Source organism: Molossus molossus, unplaced genomic scaffold (genome assembly GCF_014108415.1).
Source record: "Molossus molossus isolate mMolMol1 unplaced genomic scaffold, mMolMol1.p scaffold_m16_p_10, whole genome shotgun sequence".
In the NCBI taxonomy this organism is placed as follows: domain Eukaryota; kingdom Metazoa; phylum Chordata; class Mammalia; order Chiroptera; family Molossidae; genus Molossus; species Molossus molossus.
In genome coordinates, this window is record NW_023425345.1 from 73,654,086 (window position 1) to 73,665,775 (window position 11,690).

Here is an 11,690-nt window from a genome sequence, read left to right on the forward strand (position 1 = left end):
CTAAGGCAAAAAACTGTGCAGAAAGGGATTAGGTTTCTGAGGGGAACCTCCCGGGTCCGCTGCGTACAAAGGATGGTGTTATTCTGGGGTGGTTTGAATTGGGCACCCACCTAACTCTTTTGATCTGTTTGAGGGGAATGGAAAAGACTGTGAGGGAAGGCTTTGGGGGGAAAAACAAAACAAAACAACAAAACAAAACAAAACAACACAAAAGTCATCATCTTTTAGGAGTAGTGAGGGAGAAGGTGCCGCTGTCCGCTTTTCTCCTCAAACTCCAGTTTTTACTCCACCCCGAGTTTTCCGGTCTTCCGGGACTGAGGGTGGGGTGGGGCGGGGTAGGGTGGAGAACCACCGGGAGCGGGCCGGCCCGCGTGGTGGGTGATCCCGGGATGCTGGGATTTAGGGTGAGGGCGGGGTAAAATGGGGAGCGGGACCCGGACCCCACGACCCAGTCCAAGCCCCGCAGCCTGGACTGCACTCTTCCTAACTCCTCCTTTCTTAGCGGAGATCCGGATCCCGCATCCAAGACCTCCCAACTCGACCTTGGCACTGTGTGTGTGTGGGGGCACAGCTGGCTGGCAGCTGGATCGGGGGACACTTCTCCCGCCTCCTTCTATGACTCATCCAGGGGAAGGAGGCGGGAGCTCGCAAATGACCCCCCAACACTAAAGAGACACCCCCAAACGTGCCTACTCAGTCATCTTTCTGCTCCACTGCCCAGCCGCAGGAGAGCAGCAGCGATGGTAATGGGGCGACATCCCTCCTCGCCCACGCGTGCCAAGGCCCACCCACGACCCCCCTTCACACTAGTGAAAGGAAACTTTTGCCAACTCTTCCATCTTCAGTTAAGTTTTTCTGGGGTGTGGATGAGAGCACAGGAGGAGAAAGCAAGATCTAGGGTTCCCCGGCTGGAGCCCTGAATTATCTTGTGAGTCTCCCTATTTTCCAGAGTCCCAGTCGCACCCCCGCTCCCCAACTCCCTAGAGTCGGCCCCGCCCCCCTTCTCCCGGTCCCGCCTTCTCCGCCCCCATGCCTCCTCGGCCCACCCAAGTCGCCGCCGCAGGCTCTGGCTGCAGACGGCTCCGCTTCCCCCGCCCGCCCCGGGAGCCCAGTGGAGCGAGCCGCAGTGATGGGGGGGAGTGTTAAGAGGCGGGACACATTCTTCCCTCCTCCCTTCAGTGCATCTAGAAAGCTGGCAGTGGCGCCCGGTGGGGGTGCACTGTTGGAGAGTGGGGGTCCTAGTGTTAGGGTGGAAAATAAAGAATCCAGAAACTACAGGGAGAGAAAGTGACTGGAAAAATAAAATAAGATGTGTGTGGGGAGGAGAACCGTCAGGACACCTTAGGTTCCTGGGTATCCCAGCTGGCTTCACAAGGGTTAACCCCAACAGACCCCCGGGAACCCCCATAATGACGTAAAGGGCGGGGTCTGTGCCTCCTGGCGGGGATGCCCGGGAGATAGTGGGGGAGGGGGTCTGGACCCCGCCCCCCTAAGGAAAACCACCCTAACTCTGGCCCTTACAACTCCTGCGGGAAAGCGCCCCGCCTTCTCCCTCTACCCGACAGACCGTATAGACCTATCCTATGAAGACAGAGTTATCCAGCCCCCTAAAACCTCCATTTCTCAGTCTTGGGATCCCCATTCTCTAATCCTGTCCCCAAAGCTAGCTGCCCAGTGAAGATTGTTTCGGGGTCACGGGGCCTGAAAGAGGCTTCAGAGAGGGGAGCAAGGGCAGGCAGGGTGGTCTGAGCCAGAGGAGGGGCCTAGGTCCCCAGCTCCCGTTTGGGAGGGGGGCCAACAGGGATGCACCGGCAGGCAATGGCTAGTGGTCCCGCCCAATCCCAGTAGGGGTCTCCTTGCCGCTGGCCCCAACTGTCTTGGTGGTCCTGAGGTCAGAGGGTCAAGACAAGGGCTCCTGGGCTCCTCTTCAGCACCCTACCCACAACCCTTAGGACTCAGGAGTCCGCAGTCCTTGGGGGAGCCTTTCTAGGGCCTAAACTAGATACTGGCCTCTCCAGCCCCCTTCCTTGTCCAAAGACACTCCTTTTCCCAAAACACAAGCACAGCAAGCACATCTGTCACAACACAGGTCAGGGGTTCTAGCCCAGCCGCCCCCCAATGGTTTTGTCACCTCACACATACCCATACCCACCCCACCTAGGGTTCTCTCCTTAGCTGTCCCCTCCTTTCAGAAACACTGACGTCTTCCTGCCGGCGCTCAGACACACCTGGAGTTCCCTCTCTATCACGCAGACCTCCAGCTAGTCGTCCCTCCAGCCTCTTCATCCCAACCTCATGAAAGTGAGATGTTTCTAAGGTATGGGAGAGGCGGAGACAGACAAAGAGATCCACGGTTGCCTGAGACAGACACACAGACTGTCAGAAGAAAAAGAGATACAGAAAAAGGAAGATAATGAAAAAAATCTTCCAAACTTTCTAATATCTCACCCCAGGTTTTCCCACCCCAATTTCGCCTCTGTGCCCCAGTTCTCTTGGCTGGGCAGAGTCCCTTGCAAGCAGAGCATCTCCTCAGGCCCCCTCCCCCACCTCTCCCAGGTGGTCCCCCGCCTGCCCCCCTTCTCACCTCCGTCTGGGCGCTGGGCTGGGGATGCGCGGTCCAGGGCTGGAGTCTGGGCTGGGGGGTGTGCGGTGGGAAGGGGGGGCGGACGGAGCCACGGCAGCGCAGCCTCTGCCACCCCCACCCCCCCTAACCTGGCCCCCAGCCCTCCCGCCGGCCCAGCCCGCCGGGCCGCGAGCCGGGACCACCCGCGAGAAGCGCAAACTTTTTTTTCCCTAATGCAAAAACTTTTTCTCGCTCAAGCCGCTGGCGCGCCGCCGCTCTTCCCGCTCGCCCTTCACCTCCCTCCTATTTCCCTCCCTCTTGCCGTTCTGTAGGATGAGGCAGGGTAGCTGAAAGCAAGAGAGGGGGTGCCGGGCTTATTGCACCCCCAGGACCCCCAGGATCCTCCCCCTCCCTTGAGGGACCCTATGCTGCCCCCCCCAAAGGCTGTTGGTGGTGGGCAGTAAATCCCGGCATGGATTTTTGGATCGGCTGCCCACGAAGAAGCCCTGAACCACAGCCAGAAAAAACAGATTGAGAAATATATTGCGGAGCGGGAAAGGGGGAACGAAAAGGTTCATTCCAGAAAGATTAGGTTGGAGGTAGGGTCCAAAATAATGGTTGGTGCTGAGCATTTCGCCACCCTGCGGTTTATTGGGGGGGGGGTTCTCACTCTTTGGATGGAATATGAAGGGGTTGGGACGGAGTTGGGGTTTGTTGGAAACAGGATTGTGACAGCCTTGGGTTGGGACCCTTGGGCAGAAGGTGAGGGGTCTATGGAGCATAAGAGGAACAGAGGCTAAGGCAATTGGTGCAACGTGTGTGTCCACAAAGTTACTAAGGAACCCTGGCAGTGAAGCACTGTTCCGGAGGAACCCCTGTTCTACTTGGTCTCGAAGTTCTGGAGACTGCGGCCACCTCCGCACCTCTGCACTGTCCGTTCTCTTTCTGCTTTTCCAGGCTGTCTGCTCCCTCTGCTGGCTTTTTTGGCACATGACACCCCTTTGGAGTGGAGGCAGAGGAGACTGGGGAAGCTAACGGAGTAGACTTTACAGGTCCCCTCACCAAAGTCCGGGTAGGAGTCCAGGGAGGGGGTTGTATGAGTCCAAAGGAACGGACTGGCAGAGGCTGCTAGTGCAGAGCGGTAGTGTCTAATAGGGAAGTGCCCTGTCTCTTTGGATTTGTGTTGCCATGGTGACCAGATGCAGGGAAAGGGACAGCTATTCTATTCTCTGACCTTTCTTTATGAGAAAGGGGAGAAAGCATGGTGGGGGAATGGGTCCCTTATTTTTCTATTACCTTTCAGACAGACCTCCCACACCCTAACTCTGCTTCCAAGAACCACCTCCTTGGGCCTGCAGGGTTAGTAGGTTAACTGTTTAATCTGAGGGTCAAGGGGAAAAGGTGAAACTAAGAAGAGGTCTGAGGCCAGACAAATATAGATAGTAGCTGTAAGGGACAGATAAGGAGTCCCTTTTGATCCTCCTCTCCCACATGACTTTTACCAGACACCAGTTATACCCAGAAGAGTCAAGCAAGACCAAAGGTCACTAGAGAAGAAAGGACCATACACATGCTCCTGTCTCAGCCATGTGCCCTGTCTTTCAGGGTAGCTCTTTTTTTTTTTTTCAATATTATTTTATTATTTTTTTTAGAGAGAGAGAGAGAAACATCAATGTGAGAGAAAAACATCAATCGGCTGCCTTCTGCACATCCCCTGGTGGGGATCAAGGCCACAACTGGAGCATATGCCCTGACTGGGAATCGAACCTGGATCTATCAATCCATGGGACATTGCTCAATCCACTGAAGCTCACTGGCCAGGCCAGGGTAGTTCTTTTAGAGCACACTGTTTTCTCCCCACATTGCTTTCTCTAGATCAGCAATTCTCAAATATTTGGTTTCAAGACCACTTTACCCTCTTTAAAATTATTGAGCTTCTGTTTATGTGGTTTATATCAATTTACCATATTAGAAATTAAAACTGAAAAAAAGTTTGTAACACAAGGATACACAAGCACACATCCCATTAACAATGATGTCAGAAAGATGATGTAACCACATGTCACACAGCCTCTGGAAACACTGTATACTTTTGAGATAATGAATAAAAGAAGGCAAACAACATCTTAGTATAATTATAAAAATAGTTTTGACCCTGTGGACACCACTGAAAGGGTCTCAGGAACCTCCCAGGGATCCGCAGACCACACCTTGAAAACTATTGCTCTGGACCATCATCCCAGCCCTTCTTTATGACTCACACTTGTTGATTTCCCCCCCATTTTTATTAGGAAAGTATAAATGTTTGTCTTCCCAGTGGGTCCTGCCCCCCGCTGGGAAAAACCAAGAAACTTCTCAGGCTCAGCACCCTTTTCTCCTGACCCATTTCTGGGGCTCTCCTAAACACCTTTCCTCAGCCCCTTGCCCATCTCCTTCTTGACCCTCCCTTAAAGCACTTCAACAGTCCTACCCCTGGCCAGCCTATTTCCTCTAACCCCAAGCCTGCTGGACCCTCAGTTGGCTTCTTTCTTCTCTCACTTGAGGACTTTCTCTTCTTGGGAGAGGCTAAGTCATTTTTCTCTGCCTGCTCCTTCCCTCTTTCCCTCCCTTGCTTCTGTTATTTTCTCATAGGGCTTAGGGTAGGAAATCATGCTTTCTGGGTAGATTCCTTCAGAGGACAAACTTTTCCCACCTCCTCACACATCAAACAGCCTGGAATAGACCAGAGTCTGGACAAGAAAGTGTCCATTTGGGTCCCATAGGGGTCAACTCAGTCATACTGCCAGGTGGCCCATTGGACGGGGATGCAGATCAGGAATCTGATGCCTCCAGCCACAGATGCCTTTTGCCTGGGAACCCCCAACTTTATCTCTTTACTTTAAACCTCCGGGTCCTCTTGCTAGCTGCAGCCACAGGCCTCCACCACCATATCTGGCACATCTGTCTTGACCACATTGCCATCACGGTTAAGGTAGAGGAGAGAGAGAGGCCTTCGGGCAGTAGGGACACAGCAGGAAGTACCCAAGGGCCAAGGGTTGTTGGCCTTGAGGAGGCTGAAGACAGCAGAATGGAAGGAGGCAGCAATGCCCGGGCTGCCAGCTAGGTGGGAGGGGCACTGCCCACTGCAGTAATTTAGCTGGTACCCCTCAGGCTGCAGAATCCAGTCTCGCCATCCCAGTTCCTGGAAGTCTACATAATGGTCTCGCCTACAACATAACGGAGTCTCAGGCTCACAGGTGGGGGTCCTCCTCCTGGCCCGGCCTGCTCTCAGCTCATTAGGCCGGATCTTAAGCTCCAGGAAGGGCCGCTGGTTTGCCTCGGTATCCAGGAGCCGTCGAGGTCGTCCGGCAGCTGTGCTGTTGTCTTCTAGGGGTCTGCAGTCCAGTTGGAGTCTCAGAACACGAGACTCCTCACCCCTCAAGCCACTAGAGGGCAGAGTCAGGGCATGCCAGCCAGGCGTTGTAATTTGGTGATCAGCCAGCAAGGCGCGGGACCTTCTGTGCCTTCTCCTCGGACCCCATCGGAAGATCTTCAAGTAAAGAGTGCCAGGAAGGGTGGGGAGTACGTGCAGCCAGAGACGCGCATGGTACAGATGGTGGGACCGAGGAGTGGACAGGTGGAAGGTGAGCATGGAACTGCAGGTTGAAGTGGAGGAGTCTGCCAGAAAGATGGAGAAAAGACTTGAGGGACTGAGCAGAGATGGAGCTGTCCTCTGAGACTCCTGCAAGCCCTGCCTACTGCTCTCCCTGGCATCCACCTTTAGAAGCAACGGACTGCCTAGCATCCTCCACACCCAGTCCCTGCCCCAACTTCTCCTCCCACACCCAGCTTCATCTGCCTTTTCAGTCAGTCTCCCTTTCTGCCTCCCTTTCCCTGTCTGCTCTCTGCCTGTCTCTCCCTCACCCACCTGTGGTGGTAGCAAAGCTGATGACCTCCTCCCCATTCTTCGGAGCCACACTTCCCTGCTGTAGTCTCCGGAGAGCTCTGGTCAGTGCTGCCCGGGTTGGAGGATTAGTTATTCTGGGACGACTGGTCAGGTGCAGCCCCTCCAGGATTTGCTGCTTGGCTAGCTCCAGGACCAGAGCTCGTTCTGCTTGGGGTGCCAGGGTGGGGCCCCCACAGGAGGGACACACTGACCTTGCCCCCTGTGCCCACACCAGTGCCCACAGCAGCACCAGCTGGAGCTGGACATCTGGGAGCCCCATGTTCCTGGTGAATGGCCCTGGGTTGGAACAGGAGCCTCGGATGGCAGTTGCTCCTTCTGCTGAGTCTGATTTTGTGGAGGCCAAAGCGGGCACAGCAGCAGCAGTAACCAGTGCCACACCTACCCTCAGCCAAGGGTAGAGCCACTTGTCTTCTATTGCCTGGTGGAAAGTGGATGGTCCGATGGGTAGCTGTGTTTAACACAGTCTGCCACTTTGACCCTCACAGCTCATGTCTGGCTACTGACTGGGGCCTCTTTAGAGCCTGCAGCCTGGGGCTCCCTCACCTCGTGGTCAGCCAGCAGAGCTATCCTCTGAGCCGCAGATTGGCCAGCTCTGCTGCCCATCAAGCCCCTGCAGGGGGTGGATGTCACCCCCTAGAGCTCAGGTTTCACCATCTGGCCCTGGTCACTGAGCTTGAGGTAGGTGTATGGGGGTGGGGGGGCAACGTGGACAGGCATGATGCAAGAAAGAGGATGATTTCACCTGGTCAATCCTCAAGGTCTGGGACTTGGGGGAGGGAACTCCATATAGCAAAGTGGGGAAGGGCAGTTTCCCCTCATCCCTTCAGCCTTTTTAGCTGGCTCTGTGGCTACTGCTGCAACAGTTTCCATGATGCAGCTGTGAGTTCCAGTGGTTATTTCTCTGGGGTCTCTGGGTAAGAAGGCGAACTCTGGTCTCTATTGCTAGTAATGGGTCTGGTACAGGGGTGAAAGGGTGGGGGGTGGGGCGGAAGGAACAGAGTCCTTTTGCCCAGGCCTAGGTGGCAATGCCACGGGACACAGAAGTCACTCCCTGACCCTGCCTGTGCTGGCTGCCCAGAGTCCAGTTGGACTGGAGCACAATGTGGAGGAGGGCAGGGACATGGGGTTGGCATGTTACTGTGGTGTCTGGGGAAACCCAGAGAGATGGGGGGTGGGGGTGATGCAATCTTACAGCAGGGCAGAGTCCATCAAGCCTGGCAGAGGGCATGGGACTTGGGAGGGCCTGCTGCTGGTTCTCTTTCAGGGGACTTGAGAGTTGCCTAAATGTGGGGCATCCTAGAAGTGGTGCCAGATCTCTGTTAACGGGGGTGAGAAATGGGTGGTTTAAGGACTTTTAAGAGTAGAGCAAAACAAAAGAGTGCAGCAACCTTAGTTCCAATGCCAGCCCTCCTTATCACACTTCTTCACTGTCTTTAAATTGGAGGGCCAAAGCCCCGCCACTTTGAACTTATGAGGGAAGGCCTCATGCTATCCTTTTTCCTTATGCCCCAGTTTCCTCAAGAAGATGGGAAGAAATGAGTGTGATTTGGAAATGTGCCCCCACTTCATTTTATTCCTCTCTTTACTATTTAGCCAGTGGGGACTGTCAAGAGAGACCACTAGAACTGGCAGCAGTGGGAGAGAGGTGGTATTTTGAGGACTGGGTCTCAGTACCGGCAATGTCCACCATGTGGCAGTGCAGTGCTACTGGACAGCAGCTGGGGAGTGGAGAGATGCGGTCCCTCTGCTCTGGCATCTCGCCGCTGCCAGAGAGCAGAGAATGTTGTCGGACCCGCATTACTGCTATCTCTGGTTTTGGACATCATCTCACTGACAGGTGGCAAAGGAGCTTGGTGATGGCTGTGAGGCTTTTCCTAGAAACTCAAGGCACTATGTGGTGGTGAGCGGGGAGAAGGGACAATGAGACTATAGACCCTTCCGTTCACCCTGCATTTCCCCCGAGGTCCTGAAACATTCAAGCCCCCCCTGTCCAGTGCTCTTCCCAGCTTTCTCTCTGTCTGGCTGGTGACAGCCTTCTAGCCCCTGGGGTCTGGACCATAAGACTGCAAAGTGGAGGGTTTTGCCCATGGTGGTGTTTCAGAGGGCTAACCTGTTGGTGTCAGGAGACAGAGTCCAAGGGAAGCAGCAAGAAGTAGCTGCAGGAGTTTCTGACCCCACCTCTCCCCTACCCTCTCTATCAGATGCCCCCAATTTCCAGCTCTTCCTACCCTCTTGCTGCTGTACTTGGCTTGGCCCTACCTCCTCACTGACACTTACGTCAGAACCCAGCTATAAATATGTTCTTAGCATCTTAGTCACTTTTCCCAAGATCTCCTGGGTTATAAATACCCCAGCCATCTGCCTTACAGGCCCTCCCTACCACCAACCTGGTTGGGCCTGGGGGTAGTGACAAGGCTTACGGGTGGGTAAGGAAGTAGAAGAATCCTGAGTGATTATCTTGCCTAAATGAGAAAAGCCTGACAGTTTAGAGTTAGGGGCTCAGGGGACTCTGGAAGAAAAGATTTGGAGGAAGACAGATCCACTCTTTCTCCTTGTTATAAAAGACACAACCAAAGAAGAAAGGGAACAATATTGATCCTGTTTATTTTAAAATCTGCCATTTATTTTTATTTTTAAAATTTAATTAATTTATTTTTGTTACAGATGTTTCTCCTTTTTCCTGCCATTTTTTATTATGGATTTTTCTGCATTCATTTTGATGTTTTAAAAATATTGCATTAAAATATGTGTTTATGTATTTATCTTGATTGATTCATTTTTGGGGGCATCCCCTTAAAATTTTGCCCCTAAGGCGAGTGCTTCACTTCACCTCACCTTAGTTTTGGCTCTGGGGACTGAAGTTGTGGTGGGAGGGTGGGAAGTTCCATCTGGGAGGGGAGGGTGGGTGGAGGGAGAAGTGCCAGAAGATTTCCTTAAATTCTCTCCTTAGATGAAGATCTCAAGTCAAAGGTGGGATAACTTCCATGAGTTTGCTCAGGAAACCCCGCAGCTCAGACTTGCAGTCCCTCAGGAGGTCCTTTTCAGACTTTGTTCTCTAGGGTTTTTATTCTAGGGACCTCAGACTCTGGTAGAAGGGGGTTATAAACTGAGCAAACACAGACATCACGTAACCCAAAGGACACAGTGGTTTTGCAAAATCTCAGCCTTGGGCTGCAGACAATATCGATCCTGTGATTCAGGGCTGTCCAACCAAAGGGAAGAGATGGTGGAGGAAGAGTGCAAAGGTCTAGAGCAGCGATTTTCAACCTTTTTCATCTCATGGCACACATAAACTAATTATAAAATTTCACGGCACACACAAAATATATTTTTTGCCAATCTGACCAAAAATAGGCATGATTTTGATTGATTTACAAAAAAAAAATAATAGTAATTACCTACCCTTTTTCTTCCAAAGTTACTTTTTAATTTTATTATCATTTTTTTTCCTTCTTTATTGATTTTAGAGACAGAGAAAGGGAGAGGGAGAGAGAGATAGAAACATCAATGAGAAAGAACATTGATTGGCTGCCTCCTGCAAGCTCCCCACAACCTGGGCATCATGTGCCCTGACCGGGAATTGAAACGGTAACCTCTTGGTGCATGGGTCGATGCTCAACCACTGAACCACACCAGCTGGGCCAAAGTGACTTTTAAAAATTTTTTTTATTCCTCATCTGAGAATATTTTTCTATTTATCATCAGACAGAGTGGGAGAGGGGGAGAGAGAGAGAGAGAGACAGAGAAATATTGATGTGATAGAGCCACATCAACTGGTTACCTCCCACACAACCAGACCAGGGCTGGAGATGAACTGCAACTGGGGTACATGCCCTTGACCAGAATTGAACCCGCAACTCATTGGTCTGCGGGCCGACGCTCTAAGACATTCTAACCACTGAGAAAAACTGTCCAGGGCCAAAGTGACTTTTTAAAAAGCAGGTATTGCCCTGGCCAGTTTGGCTCAGTGGTTGAGCATCAGCCTGCGGACCAGAGAGTCCTAGGTTCAGTTCCCGCTAGGGGCATGTACCAGAAAAAAAAAAAAAAAGCAGGTGTCTAGCCCTGGTGGGTGTGGCTCAGTTGGTTGAGCATCATCCTATGCACTGAGAGGTCACCAGTTGGATTCCTATTCAGGGCACATGCCTGAGTTTCAGGCTCCTTCCCCAGAAAGGGGCATGCAGGAGGCAGCAGATAGATGTTTCTTTCTCATGGATGTATCTCTCTCTCTCTCTCTCCTGCTCCCTTCCTCTCTCTCTTAAAAAAAAATTTTTTTTTAAATCAGTTGTCTATGCTTGTATATAAGGATTTCTGATAGCAAGAATTAACCAATCAGATGCAATCTTATTATGTGACGTGACCAATAAGATGTTACTCTATTATATGACCATTTATGGTTCAAGGCAGGGCATTCACACAGGATGGTTATTGTGTTGGCTGTTGTCTTTTTGTTTTTTTTTACAATCTAAGGGAAAAGAGGTCAGTGCCCCTGACTAAATAGTCAAGTAATGAATGTTTTAAAAATTCTTGCATCACACCTGAAAATCACTGGTCTGGGGAGAACCAGTTGCAGAGCAAATGCCTCCCTCTTCTCACTCCAGGCCTTCATTTTTTTCTGCCTGTCCCACTCCAGTGGTCCTTAGCCAGTCTCGGCTTCCAAGCAGGACTCCTGGATGGAGCCCTGGGGGTTGTGAAAGGAAGGCGGCCATCTCTGAGCCATTCCTCTGCCTCCCACTACATGTATGTCCACAGGTTGTTGGCTTACTTGCTGATTAAACAATGATCTGTGAGTACAGGCGGAGGAGAGGAGCAGGTAAAACCCAGGTCTTTATTAGCCTTGAGACCAGCAAAGATGGTTCTGAAAGGTTGGAGGAGGCCTAACAAAGAAGGGGAGGCAGCCTGGGGAAGGAAGCAACATGAAGTATGGGATGGATACAATAGCTCAGCCCCAGGAACCTGTGTGAAGAAGAGCACAAATGGGCAGGACAGGCAGGCTGTGTGTCATCTGGTGTGTCAGTCAGGGTCCTGGCAGGAGACAAAAGATCCACTCAACTGTCTGTGTTTGCATCACTGAGAAGACTTAATGAAGAACTTTTTTTTTTTAATCCTCACCCGAGGACATTTTTCTATTTTTTGTTGAGATAAAGTGGGAGGGAGAGAGAGAAAGAAAGATCAACGTGAAAG

At 52.0% G+C, this 11,690-nt stretch overlaps 1 protein-coding gene across 1 annotated transcript; it reads right to left on the reverse strand.

The window, feature by feature from the left end:
• Nucleotides 1–5,112: 5,112 nt before the first annotated feature.
• On the reverse strand, nucleotides 5,113–6,956 carry INHBE (inhibin subunit beta E). The gene is made up of 2 exons (XM_036253121.1): nucleotides 6,471–6,956; nucleotides 5,113–6,220 (listed from the first exon to the last, which is right to left on the reverse strand). Exons 1-2 carry the CDS (start codon nucleotides 6,766–6,768, stop codon nucleotides 5,463–5,465), a joined length of 1,056 nt encoding a protein of 351 aa, XP_036109014.1. The 5' UTR covers nucleotides 6,769–6,956; the 3' UTR covers nucleotides 5,113–5,462.
• Nucleotides 6,957–11,690: the final 4,734 nt, after the last annotated feature.